This window comes from Lepidochelys olivacea, assembly GCF_965140295.1.
Source record: "Lepidochelys olivacea isolate rLepOli2 genome assembly, chromosome: 1".
Classification (NCBI taxonomy): Eukaryota; Metazoa; Chordata; order Testudines; family Cheloniidae; genus Lepidochelys; species Lepidochelys olivacea.
This window is the reverse complement of record NC_140411.1, coordinates 207011827-207033623: the sequence shown is the minus strand read 5'-3', so window position 1 is coordinate 207033623 and position 21797 is coordinate 207011827. Positions and strand designations below refer to the sequence as shown.

The 21797-nt window shown below is 41.3% G+C and overlaps 1 protein-coding gene across 4 annotated transcripts in view; it reads right to left on the bottom strand.

Annotated features, from left to right (window-relative positions):
• The window catches only part of SLC22A15 (solute carrier family 22 member 15), a 48342-nt gene that overhangs the window by 17490 nt on the left and 9055 nt on the right, over positions 1 to 21797 (bottom strand). For 3 of the 4 annotated variants that reach the window (XM_084623820.1, XM_084623821.1, XM_084623823.1), the window contains exons 2-10: positions 21390 to 21602; positions 15241 to 15373; positions 13755 to 13919; positions 12284 to 12413; positions 10417 to 10632; positions 7047 to 7187; positions 5839 to 5924; positions 3068 to 3188; positions 2171 to 2243 (exon numbers count right to left, since the gene is read on the bottom strand). In XM_084623820.1, the coding sequence (XP_084479946.1) occupies positions 2171 to 2243; positions 3068 to 3188; positions 5839 to 5924; positions 7047 to 7187; positions 10417 to 10632; positions 12284 to 12413; positions 13755 to 13919; positions 15241 to 15373; positions 21390 to 21602 (1278 nt within the window). Of the gene's footprint in view, positions 1 to 151; positions 675 to 2170; positions 2244 to 3067; positions 3189 to 5838; positions 5925 to 7046; positions 7188 to 10416; positions 10633 to 12283; positions 12414 to 13754; positions 13920 to 15240; positions 15374 to 21389; positions 21603 to 21797 lie in introns of those variants that run through there. The other variant, XM_084623822.1, reaches the window with a different exon arrangement.

Sequence of the window (21797 nt, the reverse complement as noted above, 5' to 3'; positions counted from 1 at the left end):
AGATCGGAACAGATGATTTCAAAAATGCTTGGAACCTCTGGATCCACAGGTTTTGGAACAAATTTTAAATAAGTGCCTGCTAAATTCATGTTTCAGAGTAACAGTCGTGTTAGTCTGTATTCGCAAAAAGAAAAGGAGTACTTGTGACACCTTAGAGACTAACCAATTTATTTGAGCATAAGCTTTCGTGAGCTACAGCTCACTTCATCGGATGCATACTGTGGAAAGTAAGGAAGATCTTTTTATACACACAAACCATGAAAAAATTGGTGTTTACCACCACAAAAGGTTCTCTCCCCCCCACCCCACTCTCCTGCTGGTAATAGCTTATCTAAAGTGATCACTCTCCTTACAATGTGTATGATAATCAAGGTGGGCCACTTCCAGCACAAATCCAGGGTTTAACAAGAATGTCGGGGAGTGGGGTGGGGGGAGAACAAAGGGAAACAGGTTACCTTGCTAAATTCATGCATTCAAGTTCTTGGCTATGAAATTTTTCCACAAACCCTGACTTGTGCACACAAATTGAGTAGATGTCAAATGCAAAATCAAATTTGGGGGAGAAAAAAAGTGTGAGTTGCCTAAAATGGAACTCCAGAAACTTGAATGTACAGTTTCAGGCAAATTGAGAAGCCAGGCAAGTTCATTTTGAAAATCTGAACCTTTAGATGCAACTGTTAAAAAAAAAAAAAAATCAGTTAAGTTTTAAGTCTCACTTTCATTTGTGAAAAAATTCTAAATCAAGATAGGAGAAGTTAACACAATATTAGACTATGACCAGGCATAAAGGCACAATGTTTTATCACCAATATATACAATCTCACAACTTTCTCCCCCACCAAAAAGACAAACCTTATTTACAAATGTGCTCGGGGGAACTCCCAAAACAAACAGTTTTTCTCCCCAATTCAACATTTATTTGTTCCCATATTTACGCAAAGCTGACATATGTCAAGTTTGATGAAGTCTCAAATTGATGATTTGTTTAAGATCGTTTGCTCAGATTCTCCACAATGCCAAGTTCTTTCCGGACACAGGAGAATGGAGTGCTCCCCATATACTCACCCGATCACCACCACCATCCATGTCAGGGAGATTTATGATGCTTCCTCAGGCAGATCTACACTGGCCTGAGCCTATCCTGGAGTACACTGGGGGCTGTATAGTCTACACCATCTAGCAATGGACTCCCAAAGGCCAGATAGTCAGAATACCCTCAACCCTGCCTTCCGGACAGACCCCTTTGCCCGAGTCAGGTGGGAGGGGATGCAGAAGCAAGAAAGCTTCACCCCACAGAGGGAATTGTCACCTGGTCAGAGTTGGCAGTTTCCAGTTCCTTTCTGCCAGAAGAAAACCTGACCATTTATTTTTATACAAGTACCTCAGGTCACTATACCATACATAATATATGTAATTCCCATCACCCTGATTTCTCATTCTGTTCAGGGCCTACTGCAAGATTCAGGCTCAGGGATTTTAAGTATCTCAGGTCTCTACACAAATATCCACATCTAGAAATATGACACTTAGCTATGAATTTTAATTTGCATGTATCTTGTGAGAGTGAAGCCAGTTGAGGCTGCCTCTCTCTTCTCCATTACGATATTAAGGTTAAACCGCAAACCTCACATTTCAAGGAATAAACTGATCACATCATTCCTTCCCTTTCCCCTATCCATTTCCAGAACTACATGTTTGCTGAGGCAATTTATATGAAGGAATTCATCTCTAGCATTAGCCACAGACAGAGTGGGGATAAGAACTACTAAAGAGAGTACAACAATCTCATCTGATATGGCAAATCCTACAAGCCAGCTTGGGTTTTAACTTTGCCTATCCAGGGTTTTAGGAGAGGCTCACCACCATAGTATCTGAGCATCTGAAAGTGGTCAGGCTGTTGCAGCGTATAGGCCAGTTCATGAAATCATTACATGGATAAAACACAGACTGAAACAAGTGGTGGGAGTTTTGCCTACATAAGGGCTACATCCTGCTGTCCTTCACCATGTATGGAGAATCATGATACTATATTGACATGTCCTCCATGTTGATTATATTTTACAGATCTTGAATCATACACAGTTTATCCTATTTCCCCCATCCCTGCAAACATCTGATACATCAGAGCTAAGCAAGATATAAAGAAATAAAAATGTAAGTGCAGACAAACCAATGAAGGGATGAAGGGAGCAATAATCCCACCAACCCGGGAAAACATGGAGCAGGAACCCATTCCAACGTTCCTAAAGAAAAATACAGGCATTAATCAATGGTATTTGCAGGAGAGGAATTAAGGAATTTTTTAAAAGATGTCCGCAATAAGAAAATTCGTGGTCAGGGTACTATGCCTATGACAAAGTTTGTTGGCAAGGGAGGTATTGGAATGCTGCTCAAAGCATTTCAGTAATGGAATTGTACACAGTGCTGAAGAACAGAGACCCTGTTCACAAACAGAATTTCAGGCATTAATGTAGCTGCCACAGCAGAGACAAAACCACTGTGAACTGTGATTTGGACTAGCGCACATTAACCTTTCTTGAAATTGGGGATAAATGGCACTAATCCAAAAATCACACCACATATCAGATTTGCGTGTCTACACTACAGGTGCACTGTATGAGCTACAGTGGCTGGCTGGCTACTAATGGCTGTACCTGGGGGAACCGCCAGTACAAAGTGCATCTATACGCTACATTCATCTGTCCACTCTCCTACAATGAGTATGTGGCTCCACTACTCCCTACTGGATCAAATGTCAGAGCTGCTCAAGTGTTTGTGAATGATCAAGTTGCACTAAACAATTGCAGCCTCCTGAAGGTATAAGCCCCAACATCACTGGCTACACTAGCATAAATACTTAATGGAGTTGTCTTATATTTACCCAGCACCTGGCAGATTTCGGGTGATACTGCTATAAGGCCCTATGACTAATCACACAAGTTTTCCTTTAATTAAGGGAAAGTCTCTAGGAGAAGGTGCCGTTAACAGGACAAAAATAAAAGTGGAAGTAATAAGGATTAGGGAGATGGGCAAGAGAAACCACCACCACAAAGTGAATTCAGATTACCTGATCACTGTAGGATAAAGCTCTGACGTGTAGATATAAACAATGTTAAATGCTGCACTGATTGTCAGTTTCCCCAGTAAAGACAAAGAACGGCTGTTCACAACTGCAAACACTCCTGTGGCTGATAAAGAAAGTGTGACCCTTGTAAGGATCCATAGCATACAGAAATGTCCTTTAGTAATCACTTCAGTAACAAACGGAATGAAAGGGAATCTGCTGAAGAGTTTGTTATGCTGACAATATCTGTTGGAGGTGCACACAATTATATGTGGCTTCAATAGGGCTCTCAAAGCTCAGAAGAATTCAAAAGATCCATCCTTCAGACAACAGTGGCAAAAAAGTCACCTATCTGATTTTGTAAGATGAGGAGGGAAAATGCACCCATTTTCTTTAGCTATACTGTCAGATTGTACAAAAAGAAAGAACATCTTCCTTTGAACACCCTGTGAAATGTATTTTAGAATTAAGTTTTACATTGGAAAAAAGAGTCTTTCAAATCTGGCCTACAATTTTTTGGTGGGGAGGGGGGAGGAGGAGGAGGGAGAATAATTTAACATCTAATGTCAGTCCAGGTGTTTCTATTAAATTAAGAAATCCAGTAGATATAGTTTGTTTAAATTACTACAGCTCCCAGCACCAAAGCATGAGAGCCAGAAAAAGCAAAGTCATTTTTTCCTCATTGACCAAATTATAAAAACAGTGAAGTTCACTTTCGTACTTAAATTCTGTTTTTAAATTGTTATAATAGGCATTAGAAGTAAAAGAAGAAGACGACTGGTTTGAACATTTTTATGACAATTTCTAAACATTTTCTGAGAGTACCGTTGGCAAAAGCAATAAAAGTTGAGTAGAATTTGTACTATTAGTAAGCTGGTGGAAAGGACAACAGAAAATTTTTTCAAAAGTTCTTAAGTGACTTAGTATCTAGGTGACTTTCAGTGGGGCTTTGGTTCCTATGTGATGGGTGATCTAAAATTGCCTCATTAGAAAAAAAGATAGGAACTGCCATATAGGATCAGATCAGTGGCCCACCTAGCCCAGTATCCTGTTTGACATTGGCCAGTACCAGATGCTTTAGAGGAAAGTGTTAAAATCCTATATAAAGGATAATGACAAAAGACCCAGTTTCTATTTCAACCCAGGCAGTCAGTGATTGACATATTCTCTGAAATTTGAGTTCTATCCCTTTAAAACAAATTACATTCATCACTGTCTAGTGTAACAATAGATATTCATCCATATAAATGTTTAATCCTTTTAAAAATCCTGCTAGGTTCAATAGTCTAAAGCCTTTGACTAATGCTATGTAATACAAGTATGAAGTATCATTAATTTTATGTGCCTAGCTTTGAAAGGAAGGAGAAGTCTTTTCTCTTGCTAATATTTTCTGTTTCTCTATCTGTGTACTATAGTTGAAAAACAACCTAGCATTGGACCTTTATATGGCTTCCTGAAATAAATTAAAAATTAGGGCTGTCAATTAATTGCAGTTAACTCATGCGATTAACTCAAAAAAATTAATCGTGATTGCAAAAATTAATCACGATTAATCCCACTGTTAAACAATACAATACCAATTGAAATTAAATATTTTTGCATGTTTTTCTACATTTTCAAATATATTGATTTCTATTACAACACAGAACACAAAATGTACAGTGCTCACTTTATATTAGTTTTATTACAAATATTTGCACTATAAAAAGGATAAACAAAAGAAACAGCATTTTTCAATTCACTTCATACAAGTACTGTATTGCAATCTCTTTATTGTGAAAGTGTAACTTACAAATGTAGAATTATGTACAAAAAATAACTGCACTCCAGCCGGGGAACAGGCTTGGGGTAGCGCTTACCTCATGCAGCTCCTTGAAGCAGCAGCATGTCCCCCCTCTGGCTCCTATGTTTGGGGCAGCCAAGGGGCTCCACTCCACACACTACCCCCGTCCCAAGCGCCGCCCCCGCAGCTCCTGTTGGCTGGGAACCGCGGCCAATGGGAGCTGCAGGGGCGGCGCCTGTGGACAGGGAAGCATGCAGCAGAGCAGCAGGGCCGCACCTCTGCGTAGGAGCTGGAAGGGGGACATGCAATTGCTTCCGGGAACCACTTGAGGTAAACCTCACCCCAAGCCTGCATACGAGCCCCCTCCTGCACTCTGAACCCCTCGGTCCGAGCCCAGAGGGCCCTCCTGCACCCCAAACCCCTCATCCCTAGCCTAGAGCCCACACCTCCAGCTGAAGCCCTCACCCCTCCTGCACCCTACCCCCCCCCCCGCCCCAGCCTGGAGCCCCTTCCTGCACCCTGAACTCCTAATTTCTGGCCCCACCCCAGAGCCCGCACCCCCAGCCGGAGTTCTCACCCCCTTCTGCAACCCAACCCCAATTTCGTGAGCATTCATGGCCCGCCATACAATTTCTATACCCAGATGTGGCCCTCGGGCCAAAAAGTTTGCCCACCCCTGGCGTAAGGTACATTTCCCCAATTCCTAGTATAAAGCAGAGGCAGCAATATGTTGGTATGGTGATTAACAGCATAGGACTGGTGGCCTGGAAATGGGTTCCATTCCAAACTCTTTCCCCAACTCATCACAAAGCCTTCAGAAAACCAATTTCCCCTTACTATGCCTCAGTTTCCCCAGATGTACAATGGAGATAATAATTACCTACATCATGTCAATGTTATGAACCTAATGTTTGTGAAATCCTTAGATCCTGAGTTGGAGGGGGTTATATACATGCACAATACTACTATAAAATCCTAAAAAGGCATTTACCTTTCTTTTCTGGAAGAAACATGACAATAAGACAGGCCAGTCCTCCCAGGAAAAGGAACGCTGCCAATGTCCGTTTTCGGCCGAACCTAACAGGGTCCCCAAAAAGGATAATACTTAACTTTTCTATTCCATTTTTCATCCAAGGACTTCAATGCACTGAGCAATCTAAAGTCACCCAACACCACTCTACTCACATAGCATAAATTACTGAAAATCTCCTGCAGAGTCTTTACTTTCTCACTCTTTAAATTTTCAAAGAGAAATCTCTGGTCCTCTCATAGTATGGTCAGTGCATGAGCCTGTCAAGGATGCACTACGTAGTGCAGATTGTAAATCACTAAGAAATCTCCAGACAGACTGGCTGACTATTCCTATCTTTTTAATTTGTCTCCCGTTGTGTGTGTGTGTGTGTGTGTGTGTGTACGTGCATGCGTGAGGGGGGTTGAAAGAGAGAAGAGGGGGCAGAGAATGGGTGCATGCAGGAGGAGCTATTCAAACACAGAAGGAAAAGGGAGAAAAGCCACCTATTAATAAAGTTTGAGATGAGCTCTACTGAAAGAGAGAAAGAATGGAGTATTGCACATCAAACATAGGCTAGATGGCCCAGTGTTTAGTAAGGTTGCCAATCCTCCAGGACTGTCCTGGAGTCTCCAGAAATTAAAGATTAATCTTTAATTAAAAAGATTATGTCATGTGATCTAACCTCCAGGAATATAGCCAACCAAAACTGGCAACCCTATTGGTCAGCCCTATGAAGCACAATGCACATACACCAAGATGGGAGCTGCCCCCAAGACAGCACTCTAGTTCCAAAAGAATTCATCTTGGAATAGCATAGAAAGTATTATGGGATTCTTCACTGTGGTGTCACAAGATCAGAAGTCTGAAGAATGCCATCTTGAGTATTAGTAGAGAGTCAGAGCAGCTAGACACTACAGAATTCTCCTTGAGAGCTTCAGTTTAATCTGTGTGCCAGAACTAGAGTATTATTTACTGCTTTGGAGTGGTTAGGAAAGATTGCTCTCTTTCACGAAAATTTATTAATTTTTTTACATAATTCATTCCCCCAGGAGGCCAGAGTAGGTTGGGACTGTTAATACTTCCTATAACATGACTAAACTGAGAATAAGCTAAGAGCAAACTAGTGTCCAGGAAAATTACCTCTGGAAAAAAATTAGATATTGAGCTTCATTCTATTTAATACTTACCATTTTTGGTTAATCAAGTAGATACAGATTGGGTAGGCAGGTATCTCTATCAGCCCAGAGAGAGCCAAGTTGGCATAAATACTTCCACCTAAGTCACCTGCATTGAGAGTCAGACCATAGTATACCAAGCTGCACACAAACCTGTGGGGGGGGGGGGGGGGAAGAGAGAAGAAGAGAAAGAAAAACCAAGTATAAGACTTTGAAACTGAACAACTTTATTGGAACCTTTCACAAAAGGAGGACACACTGAATTTTTCAAGTACGTGCACAAGCATGTACAATTTCTACTACTTCAGTTCTCATTTTCAGGAAGTAGTCAATTAACTCATTTTGGTCACCACTCAAGAGAAAGTCTGTGTGTTACTTATCACTAGAACTTGCTCAGAACATCAGCTCAGTTACTGTTCACAGTAGGAGTTGACGCTGCAAACAAGTGAAGTGAACGATGACATGAACAGTCTTTTCCAGATGCATTAGCAGGCAACCTGAATTGCTGGAAAACAGAAAGACAGTTAAAAATGTCTATCCCACATAGGAACTTGATGTCATCAAGAGGACTCCCAGGTGACCAGTCCAGGACCTCTGTCTTTTCCCCTCCAGGTGTCTTCAGTTTTCTGGAAGGTGACAGGCTGTTTTGTCCCATTTCTGCTGGGTGGTCCAACTTGGTTGCTCTTTTTGGAGATGTTGGCATGGACCAATCAGATGCTGACCCATATGTTTGCTGAAGATTCAAAATGTCCAACCACAAAAAGTTGTTTTTGCTCCACCATCCAGTCAGGGAACAAGGCATCACCTTTCAGCTCTTGCAACTGGGGCTGGAATTTTCCTCTCTTTATGCAACACATTTCATCAGCTCAGCTTGTGTAAGATAAGTTAGGATATACATGTTGGTACAGCCATCTTGGGACATACGCTGAACACCAGCTTGTTTGCTCCAGTCAGCAACTTACTTCCACAAGTAGTTTTCCCTGGGCCCCTCTGCGGTGCATCCCTTGGCCAACTTTGCAGTTATGCTTGCTCAAGTTGCGGTTTCACCATCAACACTCTGCTAGCTCCTGAAACATCCACTTTAAAGTTCCTATAGTGTACACAAAGTCCCTCCATATTCTTTGATAATCTTTAAAATAGTTCTAGCAGTCCATTATACAACAAAGTCACTTCAAGAGCTGTTCTCCAGCAAGCTGGAACCACTGTATAAATCTTCCATGGTACGTATAGCTGAGCTGTATTACTGATTGCATTATTGATCAAACAGTTGCATTTCTCATTATTCCACTCTACGATCAAGTGTCCTTATAACATACTATTTGGTTTCAACTCCTCTCATTAACTTTTTTCAGCACAGGTTAGATAATATTACTAACCTGATAGCATAAGCATGCTTGATTACAAACCTCTTCACTTTATCACTAAAGTGAAAGTAAATAATATGAATGTAACCACCTTCTTTGCCTACCAGGGACAATCCAGAGGTAAACCTGGTCATTAAAGTTTACAATAGTTTGCCCAAGGCTGCATCACTTATAGTTAAGGCCAAGATTTTGTCACGGATATTTTTAGTAAGTCACGGACAGGTCACGGGCAAAAATTCACAGGAGCCTGTGACCCGTCTGTGACTTTTACTAAAAATATCCATGACAAAATGGGGAGCTCAGCTGTGGAGTCCCCACACCGCCCGCAGCGGTTAGGCAGCTGTGGGGGCCCGCTCGGAGCTCCGGAAGCCCCCACCACCTGCAGCGGGCAGGAACTCTAGTGTGCTCCGGGGTACCCCCGCCACTCAGTAGCTGTAGGATAACAGTGGACTGTTCATTTGGCTGGTAGAAGTCATGATGGGGCTGCTTCAGAACTCTCTGGATGCCAATGCCATCCTCACTGTGGCCAGCTGTGCACTGCAGTGTGTTTGCCAAGCGAAAGGAGAATCATTTCGCCAACAGTGAACTCAAGACACTATTGGATTGCAGGAACATTAAAAGCTACCAGCAAGTGCACCTATCATTACTGGGGTGGAATCCACACAAGCAAGGGAAATAATTTATTCTAGGAATCTATTGTATCAGACTATGCATGTTTAAGCACATACTATTTGATAATATTTGAAACCGTTCTACCTGAATTTCTAAAGTACCAATCACCTGTCTGTCTAGACATCATCACATTCATAAATCAGTTTTTCTTTTCTGCTTACAAAACAAATTGGCCTTACAAAATACATTTGTTAGTGGCTGCCCAGATCTTTAAGAGAGCAGATGACACTATTATTATATGGAAAGTTTCAAAAACCTGTTTAATAACTTACTTTACTTTTCTTACCCTGTTTATCCCAGGATATTTGCATTAAAACATCTTAAATATAAAGATAATGTCTCCTTTTGCTGATTATTCCTCACCTGAAGTTAGAAACCCCAACCCCAAGAAACCCCAACCAATAAAAATCTACTCTAAGAAAAGTCAACCTAAAAAAGGTTAATGAAATTTAAGAAGTCAAAAACAAAACCCTACTCCAATCAGAATTACTACCCTGAAAAGGGGGTAGTGCCAAAGACTCCATGAAGTCCACTTTTACATGGAAGGTACTCTGATACCCTGGTGATGGGCAGCGGTATAAACCACTAAGACAGAGAGACAGACAGACAGACAACTGGTTGCTGTCATGGCAGTATTACAAAAGGAAGATTTTCTATTTTTAAAATAAACAAAGTATTAGCTAGTGGTTTGTACAGGGGACTGAGAATTGGAGACCTGGATTTTATTCCTGAAAATGCCATTACGTCATGTAACCCCTCAGCTTTTCCATTTGAAAATGTGATCTTAACCCAACTTTGAGCAGATCCTGCAAAGAATGTACACATATGTTTAACCTTAAGTGTGTACATCTTTGCAGGACCAGGGCTTTTGTAAAGAGTTTTACGATCCTTTTATGAAGTGCTAGATATTTATTTTTTAAAGCAGCTCTCCGAACAGGGCAGTATCTTGAATACTAGAATAAAACTGGCTTACTATCCAAAGGGACCAAATAATTTGGGCACTAAAAAAGAATCAGACTAAAAACCCCACAACCCTGGGCCAAAGAACTAGGACATGACCAATCTCAGCAATTTTGGAGGGCTGTAGGGAAAGAGGGTTCTCAACTACTTTTGAGATTCTTGGATGAAAAGCATCATAAAAGTGTCAAGATGAAGTACCTCAGGCCTAGATTATTCAAGTGACATCAGGTGAAGAATAAGCACCAAGAGTTAAGGAACTCAAACAAAGATTCTGTTCCATGCACAATGCCCATAGTAATAAAGAGGCAAAAAGCATGACGAGCTGTCTCTCAACACGTTTTTCAAATACTTTAAAAAGAGCTGAACTTAAAAAGAATTGCAAATACCAGATGAACATCATGATCAAAGTGCGCCCCAAAAGGATCTTGTATCGGAACAGGTCCAAGAAACTGCTGGTCTCTCTGTGACTCCTGTCAGCTGGGAGCTTTAGTGAAAAAGTACATTTCTGCTTGCAGTTCCTCTTTGCAATGAGATAGAGGGCATTTTCTGCTTCTCTCAGTCGACCTTGTGAGTATAACCAGCGGGGGGATTCAGGAATGAATCTGAAACAGAGATTTCATTGAGGCTTTAGGGCCCTACTCTTATAGAGGATTGGATTTGCTTGTTTGGAATAAAGCTGAAGGACATTTCAATGTCACAGCATGTTTTTTCAAACAACATTTCACCTCAGTTTTAGAATTCATCTGTAGTTGCAGGTAAACTACACTTTAATAAAAAGTGGGGCGAATAAGAGCATCTTTATTTACCAATTTTCTGAGTATCTAACATGCAACAACTTTGCTCTGTATTTTAAAATTTGACTCAAATGTTAGGAGTCTGCATTAGAGAAATACAGAATTAAGGATGTGTGGATTAAGCAGTTACAGTACACAGGCAGCTGCTGGTTATGAAAAACTAAACTAGTTTAGCTGTCTCACATCATCTCCCCAACACAGTTGAAAATTCTCTCCTGCAGGCATCAGAACAGTCACTGCAAAACAGCTCTATCACTCCCTATTGGCAGAATCTGATTCGTACAGCTGAGATTGCTGCCTACAAAAATCCTCCTGTGCCTCTTGTTTTCAGTAGCTTATAACTTCCTGAAGCTTTCACCTTTCCAGGTTGTAGACTCTACCCAAAGTTGATTTTTTTAAACACATATTTAAAGTGATCCAGCCACCTTTGCATAAAAAGTTAGGAAAGGAACATTTTCTCCTATCTAACACAGAACATCCTTGCAACCTTTTCTGAACAGCTCTAGGGTCAAACAGCTGGAGGACTGAGATTTGGTACAGAAATTGCACTTACTGTAGAGAGGTACTTTTGAGCAGAGCTTTGAAGTCCTGAGAGGAAAGCATTTATATTTTTTTATTTATTTATTTTGCTTCAGAAAGACAAGCTGAAAGGTTAGGGTGTTTTTAACTAAAGATTTTTAACCTAAAAATATCAGGAATGTCAAGTCAGACTCTTCACTAAGGGAAGAGCAAAGTTCTCATTGGGATTTATATTTTAAACACCTCAACTGAAGGTGTGAATGTGTTGCATCTCTAATAAAGGTTTCTTTTATTTAAAAGGTCACTGAAGTTAAACAGCAACTAGAAATCCCACTCTTACAAATGCTAAATTTTTGCTTGTGATGTCTTGGCTGAAAGGCTATGACAAATGAACAGCTAGTCACAAGATCCAAAACATGAAAGACAAACCAACAGGAAAAAACAGTGCTTTTGATAAAAACCTTTTAGGTCTCTTTACCCATTATGTAATAAAAGAAGATGGCACCAAAGAAATTTTTCCCTTTTGCATACCTTTAAGAGTGTATGCACAACCTCAATGCTGTCCCTTGTGTGCATACATTATAATACTGCCCTTGAAACTGAGAAATAGCATGTGACCATATAGTTACATATATGCAGCATCTTGTAGTAAATGTGTAAATCCAGCACATTCAGGTATATGACAAGTGCAGAGTAAGTGGCTCTTAAACATCATACTAGAGAGTAATAAAAATATGGCATATCTAGGCCACTTAAATCTGCAGATATGTAGGCACTGCAATGTAAGGGAGACATGGGATTTCTCTCATACATCACATAGAAGTACCACTATCTTCACCCTAGTGCTCCATTTGATCCTTGGAGAACTCTTTGACCTACTTTCTCAATTCCTACTCTTCTGATGAAGGCCAATGAAACAGTTTTAAAAACAATAACTTACAGAGAGAGGAGAAAGACTACTGTTCCCTCCAGGTTAACCACAACTGCCAGAGTCCTCCAGGAGCGAATGAAGTACCCTAACATAGCATACTGGGCAATTCCCACTGCAAAGAACAGGCCACCAATCGATCCTAACACATTGGAAACATATAGGAAAAAAAAGAAATGTTACAAACCATTTCACTACATTGCTCATCCCCATTATGTGCGATCAGAGAGACTAGCACTTTACCAGGAAGGCAGGAAGTATGGACAAAAAGGCTACTTGACTCAAAATCACGGAAAAGAGATCCTTAACAGGGAAGAACTGTTAAAAACAACAACAAGCAGGAAAAGAACAGGACAAAAGAAAAATGCTACATAAATAATCATTTGGCCTTCCTACAGAACTTTTCACCCATCAATTTCAAAACATAAATAATTAGATCTTATAATCCCCACATGGCTTGTTGCAACCTCCCACACTTGAAAATAAATACTACTAATTATTGGAAAGATGACATTTCCAACATAAAATGTTAGTTTATAACCTTCATGGTTCATGAGATATTAAGCTTTAAAACTGTCATTGATCCCTTAGCCAAGCACTTCCCTGGAATTAGGCAAAGAGTAAATGTGTCAAGTTCCAGACTCTGTACTGCATGACAGCTTGCATGCTAGCAATGAATACAGTTAAAGGTGTCTAAATATTTCCATTATATGTTCTTTGCAGTGTTGTTGCAGCCACGTTGGACCCCGGATCTGAGAGAGACAAGGTGAATGGGTGAGTTAATATCTTTTGTAGGACCAACTTCTGTTACCTTTTCCAGACCTGAAGACCTCTGAAAAGCTCAAAAACTTGTCTCGTCCACCAACAGATGTTGGTCAAAGAAAAGATATTGCCTCATCCACCTTGTCTCTCTTCTATTTTAAGTTTTTAGGTTGATTTTTGGGAGGGGGGGGCAGTTTAAACAAAAGTGGTCCAGCCACTTTTGAGTATAAGGAGAATACAGGGAAAAAAAAGGGGGTGGGAGAAAAATGGTTTGTTTGATAAAAAAAATTGTGGGCTTTTTTTGAGTCCTGCTACATCAAAACTGCATGAGGGAGGAAGGAATTGAAATTTGGCAGCCAAACAGCTCCCCTTGAGAAGTGCCTTCCTGGTTCCAAAGTTCTAAGTGAAGGAATGCAATATCATGCATACATGCGTGGCTTGTTCAGCTGTGTAGCATGCAGAGGAGAGTAACTCAACTAATGTGCATTTGCCAGTGTCCAGTCTTAGTGGTGCAGAAATCTGAAGTGGCCCGAAGTCATTTACTGTGTTCATCTAAGGTGTACATTAAATGTGGCAAGGCTCAGAGACTGTATGATCATGCATATGCACAAGGGAACAGAGTCTGCAACATTAAATTTGGCATTTCTTGGCACAAGTACTTAAACTGAGATCTCTAGAGCTGAATAGTTTTCTATAAAAGTGTTGCAGCTAAAGCTTGTACCTGCCAATGCCCAATAGGCAGTGCCCACACATTCATTCAGTAGAACAAAGGCCACCAGAGACATCCCTCCATTCATCACCCCCACCAAGAAGCGAGAGACTGCAAAGAACTCATATGAGGGGGAGAATCCATTTGCAATGGCAAACAGGATGTCAAGGGCAAAACCTGGAAGACAAAGCGTAAGATTTAATTTCAGAAAAATACCTGAATGAGAAAGACAGCATTTAGCATGAGCATTACTTGACATTCAGTGAAACCTGTTCTAATCAAATCATATTCAAGAGCTACAAAAGTCTGTTGCTTAATGTAGATGATGGGGCAGAATTGTAGTAAGCACCCTGGGGCAATCTCTTAAAGGAGATTGCCTTAGAAAGGTGGTGATCTTCACAGGATTTACTGGTTTCAGAGTAGCAGCCCTGTTAGTCTGTATCCATAAAAAGAAAAGGAGTACTTGTGGCACCTTAGAGACTAACAAATTTATTAGAGCATAAGCTTTTTTGAGCTACAGCTCACTTCATCGGATGCATGCATAAATCTGTTAGTCTCTAAGTTGCCACAAGTACTCCTTTTCTTTTTACAGGATTTACTGCACTAGTACCCAACACCAGTTCATAGAGAGCTGTTTTTCCTCTTCAGAAAAGCCACCATCACATTTGACAGTAACCAAGATATCTTGTTAGTAGTTTCAATAGAGAAGCCCAGGACTGAACAGGCCATAAACAGATTTTTCTTCTCAACCCTAGAAGTTCTCTCTCCAGGTCATAACTCCTCCTTGTTGTCAGAAAACAGTTTGGAGGAAGTTTGCATTGCTGTAATCGTCCCTGTATCTGTTCTGTGACTAGAGGGTTTCAGTGTTCGGGGTCAGACACCTTTTACCAGCACGGAGTTAATATAAGACTTAAAAATATGTCATTTTTTTTTTAAAGTGTTAAACTTTAATATGTCCTGTACATGAAATCCCCTGAACAAATTTATGGTATGAAAATAGTACATGATGTCCATGGGTTTTAAAACTCTGCTAAGTTCACAAATATCTAGCAATGCATGCATGATTTGAGAAGTGATGACAAACTCATCTGGAACTTTTAGGAGTCTTGACAATTAAGTGAGAGGTTAATGAATAATTAATCTCGGATACTCTGAAATTTTAGTTTCATTTTGTGGAACATTCAGGGCTCATGAGCATCATGGTAAACAATGTGGGCCCAACTTTTAAGTTTAAGCACGTGTGTTGGGGGTCCAAACTTCACAACTGGTTGCTTAAACACTTCAGGCTTTTAAGTGCTGAACTGAGCACACAAATATGGATTATTTGTCCCTAACTTGGGCTCCTTGTGTGTAGTGGAAGATGCAAAATTCATCTCTACGCCTTGGCTTTCCACAAAACTTGGATAACTGCTACTGTGTCTTCTGAGACAGACATGAAGCCACTAACAAGACAATGACATTTCTCTCCAGTCATTTTGTTAGGGCTGCAGTGGGTTACCTGTGAGATAGACTTTTTTCCTCCCAAAGCGATCTGAGAGCTGGCCAAAAGAGATCACTCCAACAAAGACACCACTGAAGAAAAACGAACTGGCAGCACTGACTTTGTACGATGTGTTCCCAATTAAAAACCACTAGGGAGAAGAAAAAAAAGTTTTAGTCAAATTCCAAGAAGTGAACAGCTTGGGCAGGAAAAATCTTTTAAAAAGAAAACTCCAGCTCAACCTCCACTTCAGTCACCAAAATATCACCCCCCACCCCAAACCCCCTAAAGACTTTGGCCCATTGTACAATTCCTCCCCTCCTCCAAAACTGTAATGCCTTCCACATCTGAAAAGAAGGTTAGGTTCCCCAAGGGAACATTATTTTTTGTTGGCTTTGTTGTTTTTTGTCTATGTACCTTTCATTTACGTACCTGTATGTACATGACCATTATATCTGGGCAACATACACAGAGTTAAGAGTCACAATTTGGGTCCAAAGATGACCCTAGCTCTCCTCATCATGACCTACCTTGTAAGTGAGATCCATTTGGTTGGCTTCTACTTTTCTGCCTTTGTAAGCACTGGCATTTTAATTTTTGTTTTTAGAAGAGCAGGTAGTGGAGGGTGGACGGGGGGGGCACAGAACCTTTCCCAAGCACTGTCTCTACTGTACCTGTGCTGTGGATAACATGAGTCTCCAGAGCTGTTAATCTAGGCAGGCATAGTCAATTATTTTTTGTGAAGGTTCAAATTTCTTGATCAAGGTATAGTCAAGGTCCATACGCCTCCCCACTTCCCCTGCCAAACATGACCCAAGTGCACCCTAAACACTCAAACCATGTAACAAACAAAAATCTCATGATTTTGGGGTAGGCTAACTCACGATTGAGTTCTTGGGGTTAGCAATACAAGAAGTGAGACTCTAGAAAGGATTTGAATGAGAAGGTGGAGACCCAGAGCATTAGGTGACATTAGGTGTTTATTCCAAGAACAGGATGCAGCATGGAAAGAGGCATTAATGAAGGACTGGGAGAAGGAAACACATGTGGCCTCAAGGCTGACACTGATGGCTAAGAAGGGAAACACTGGGGGAGAGTTGTACAAAGCCTTGAAAGTGAAGATGAGAAGTTTTATTATCTTTAGCAAGAAATTGTTCTGCACATATTCACCTCAGATGTCCCCTAATTCCTGAACCCTTCATCAAAATAAAAAAAAAGTTACCTCGGTCAACTTTACAATCCATTTTGTTATTATGAACATTTCTACTTGATAACATCCAAGTCTCTTATAGGGCTGGGTTTGTTCTTGGAATTGAAATCAGATCCAGTTTCATTTTTGTAGCAGGTCTATATACTGCAGCCTCTACAAGGCAATAACATCCGACACAAAGGAATTCCAGAATGAACCTAATAAGTGTTCCATACTGTTCAATGATACTATCTTCTCTTGTGTTCTCTCCACTACAACCATCTTGTTTGTCTTTCCCTGTTTATTGCTGCTGTGTTCACTTCCCAAAAACAACATACAGATCCTTTCCCTGACGTGTTGGCTGTATGATTGTGTCATTTTCCCCACTCTTGAAACATCTGTGCACAGACCTTCTGAATTCCCTTCTGTCCTCTACTACCCAGATGCTCCAAACACTGTTACATATAGTTTTTCTAGCAGAGCTCAAAAAACTGGTTTGAAGCCCAGTAATGAACAGCCTCATCAGAAGCAGCAAAAGCATGTAATCAAAGCCTACAGAATATTTCAGGAACACCATGAAAATAACTTGATTAGTCTTACTGTATGTGTCATTCTGAATTATCGCTTAATGGGCGATATGTGCATGCTGTTATAGTTAGTAACATGGCCATAAGGAATCCAGATGCTTGAGAAAATTAGCTTCTAAAGTTAATTATTGCCATGCATTTTTCAAATGTTTTTTCCCACTGTATGTGGAAACATCTAGAGAACAGGACTCTGATAACATATACACACATTTCAATTATCTAAGCAGTTTTTTTCCTCTAATATCACAAGAATCATATTGTAATTCTTGATATAAATGTTAATTAAGCCCGATAATCATGTGTCTGAGTAAAACTAGATGCTTTCTGAATCAGTCACAGCTCAGGGAATAATTCAGTTACAACAAATTTGCTCTCTAAATTCACCCAAACGGTTAGAAGAACTTCATTTTAATGTAGTCAAGACATAGTACTTCTTTCCCCTGTATAAGGCCCATTACATCACATCAATTCATGAAATACTTGGTCTGTGAGTTAGTCGATTTTTTTCTAGCATGAATTTGTGACGGCCACATTAACGTTTACAACAGTGTGCAGATCATCCCAAATAAATGCAGATCATGTCTTTAGACCACTCCATCATGAATTAAAACATATTTTACAGAAATTTTTTTAGGCAGTTTTTGTACATTTGACAGTATTTTAATAGAACTATACTTTCCACCTGTAAAGCCAGGTACCACAGTTATTAGAAGTGCAACTGAACAGAACTTAAAAAGGGAAGTTATAACTAATACCTTTAAAACCTCCTTACTTTAAAGCCTACTACAGCAGAACCTTCCATGCAACAGGACAATTACTGCATCCCACACTGAAGTCTGAGAATCTCCCCATTCCAGTAGTTTAAAGCCCCAATTTCTAGTATGGCATGGTGTCCAATATCTCATGAGAAACATGATCATTCAGAACTTGTCTACAAGGGTCTAGATTTTGAGAAGAGGTGATTTTTCAGTGCTCATTATGACATGCCTAAAGAAGGAGGCTTTTCACAGTGTGGTTGTTCAGCATCTCTATAAATCAGGCTCCTTTAAGATGTTGCAAGTTGGGCACCCAAAAATTGCATCACTTTTGAAAAATCTAGGCTAAAACCTTTAGAATACCACATAGAATCATAGAATATCAGGGTTGGAAGGGACCTCAGGAGGTCATCTGGTCCAACCCCCTGCTCAAAGCAGGACCAATCCCCAATTAAATCATCCCAGTCAGGGCTTTGTCAAGCCTGACCTTAAAAACTTCTAAGGAAGGAGATTCCACCACCTCCCTAGGTAATGCACTACAGTGTTTCACCACCCACCTAGTGAAAAAGCTTTTCCTAATATCCAACCTAAACCTCCCCCACTGCAACTTGAGACCATTACTCCTTGTTCTGTCATCAGCTACCATTGAGAACAGTCTAGATCCATCCTCTTTGGAACCCCCTTTCACGTAGTTGAAAGCAGCTAACAATCCCAGTTCCCTCAGCCTCTCCTCATAACTCATGTGTTCCAGTCCCCTCATCATTTTTGTTGCCCTCCGCTGGACTCTCTCCAATTTTTCCACATCCTTCTTGTAGTGTGGGGCCCAAAACTGGACACAGTACTCCAGATGACACCTCACCAATGTCGAATAGAGGGGAACGATCACATCCCTCGATCTGCAGGAAATGCACCTACAAATACATCCCAAAATGCCATTGGCCTTCTCGGCAACAAGGGAACACTGTCGACTCATATCCAGCTTCTCGTCCACTGTAACCCCTAGGTCCTTTTCTGCATAACTGCTGCCTAGCCACTCGGTCCCTAGTCTGTAGCGGTGCATGGAATTCTTCCGTCTTAAGTGCAGGACTCTGCACTTGTCCTTGATGAACCTCATCAGACTTCTTTTGGCCCAATCCTCCAATTTGTCTAGGGCCCTCTGTATCTACCCTACCCTCCAGCGTATCTACCTCTCCTCCCAGTTTAGTGTGAGGTGATCTTCCTCCAAATATGCACTATACCCCTAGCAGATCCGAAACATGCTGTAGTTTACATTTATCTTAGTAGGATGCACAATTTTTAAAAAGATGAATCCATGCTGCAGATCCAATTCTGAACTTTTCCAAAATATGTGGGTTCAGATACAAACTTTTTGTGTAAGTACTTCCTTAATTATTTTTTATTTGTTCTTTGCTTACATCTCCTATCTACAGAATGAAGCCATGTGAAAAACTCTATGGAGAATTTAAGTCCTAAGACATTGGTTGATGACACATACACAAACGTACTTAAGGTTAAAAACAAGGGGGAAGAGTTCAAGAGGATGAATACAGAAGTGTCTACAGAAGATTTTAAAATGTTATAGCCAATTTAAATTGTCTTAAGTTATGCACTAAAGTTATTATACACAATCACATTTTAAATTTAGAGTTATGAACATTATATTCTTTTTTACTCTTCATTCTTTTTGCTTTATAATACAGGATGGAGCAGCACAGAAAGTATCTCTGAACACAGTCGGGAGTGTATTAAAACTGGCAGTTTTTATTAACATGCTCGTAACTAAGGCTGAGAGACTGTCGCGGAAAGTCACAGATTCCGTGATTTTGCAGCAGCTGATGCAGCTGGCTTGGGGGTCACCTGAGCAGCTCGGGCAGCCCCTGAGCCAGCTGCACTAGCCGCCGCTGGGGCAGTCTCGGGCCACTGCGCCGCCCGCTGCCCCCCCCCCCCAGCGGCAGCAGGAATTTGGGTGCAGGAGGGGGCTCAGGGCTGGGGTGCGAGAGGGGGGTGAGGTTCAGGGCAGTGCTTACCTTGGAGGGCTCCCCAGAAGCGGCAACATGTCCCTCCTTCGGCTTCTAGGCTAAGGGGTGGCAAGGCGGCGCTGTGGACTGCCTCTACATGCAGGTGCCGTCCCCGCAGCTCCCATTAGCCATAGTTCCTGGCCAATGGGAACTGTGGAGCTGGTGCTTGGGGAGAAGGCAGTGCATGGAGACCCCTGGTTGCACCTCTGTCTAGGAGCCAAGGGACATATTGCTGCTTCCAGGGTCCCAGGCAGAGCCATGTAGGGAGTCTGCCAGCCCTGCCAAACTCCGTATCCAGCACCAACAGGGGTCCCAGGCCACCACCTCCCAAAGTATGTATGGCACCTCCCACAGAGCACTCAAGATTTAGTCATGGGTATTTTCAGTAAAAGTCATGGACAGGTCACGGGCAGTAAACAAAAATTCATGGCTCGTGACCTGTCCATGACTTTTACTGAAAATACCCATGACTAAAACATAGCCTTACTCAACCAATGAAGTTTGAGTTTTTTTAAAAAACACATGTCCAAGCTAAATTAATACCTCTGGACATTGACCATACATTTATAACCACTAACAGTTGGCTAAACTGCACAGGTCTAAATTCAGGTCTTACATTTACAAGTAAATGTGCTCAAAATGGGCAACTACATATGCTAATTTAGTGTTAATGTGTATCTAAGGCAGGGGTCAGCAACCTGCAGCGTGCGAGCTGATTTTTGGGGGCACTCTGCTGCCATTCGGGATCCCGGCCGCCAGCCCCACTCAGCCCGCTGCCTGCCTGGATGATCGGAACCCCAGGCAGGCAGCGGGCTGAGCGGGGCCAGCGGCCGGGACCCCGCCTGGCAGGGGCTGGCAGACAGAATCCGTCCACTGGCCCCCGTAAACGTAAAATGTATTTCTGGCAAGCCAAACCTTAAATTAATGAAGACTTGGCATGCCACTTCTCAAAAGGTTGCCAACCCCTGATCTAAGGCCTAGCTCCACAGCATCTCATGCACTGTCCAAATCCCCACCCCAGTATAGACCGGAGTAGTTTATATGGGGAATTACGTAGGCACCATGTGAGGGATACTTGCAAAAACTTATAGTCCATACCTATAAACCCTAAACCTCACCCTGGAATACCTTAAACAGCTTCAGCTATGGAGGAGCTACAGAGCAGCCTGGGGTATATTTAAGCATAGCACTATTTATGAATTAAGCCCCATCATGAGAATGACAAAAATTACAGAGGAAGAACACAGCCACCATGCAGAACTTTGAACACTAATGCCACTGATCCTTTTTCTCAGTTCCAATCCACTTCTAGAAACATGCAACAGTGTAATGTACAACTCCCATACGGGAAACTTATTAAAGTTTTGGAGGAGACCCAAATGAGCACGGTCTATACAGCAGAACAAGGCTGGTTTGTTGTTTCCACGCATATATTTGAACAGACAACTTGTTCTCCAGTTGGACTAAAGCACCTACTTCTTTGATAATCAAAACACTCATTGGTTTGGAAACCAAGACAAGAAAATTGTACAACCAGCTCCTCTACTCCTCCCACTTTGCCCCCATGAGATGTATTAATCTCACACTAAGCTGAGAAACCCATTTCATTATTTAATACCTCGGAAGCTATTGACGTGAAGCTGCTGCTGAAGTGTACATGCTTATGAACTTCACTCCCATTGGCTGTCAGAAGCCATTCCCCAAAGGCTCTCTCTTCATTAGTTGACTGGTTGCTATGGCTTTGATTAGCTGAGAGCTCTTCAAAGTCCCAGTGGTAGGGAGGTGTCGCCCCTACTAGCGCAATGAGGATTGCTTCAGTAGCTGCATAGAGCTGAAACAAAACAGACAACAATCAAAGATGTTGCTTTTTTGGTGTTGGGTTAGCATTTCATCCACAGAGATTTCAAGTCAGTTTTAAAATGCCCTTCCTGTCTTTTTAGATTCTCTTATGACTTCAAGATGCTTTGACTGGTCCCCAATATCTAACATCATATATTCCAGTATCATGATTCCAGACGAGTGGTTC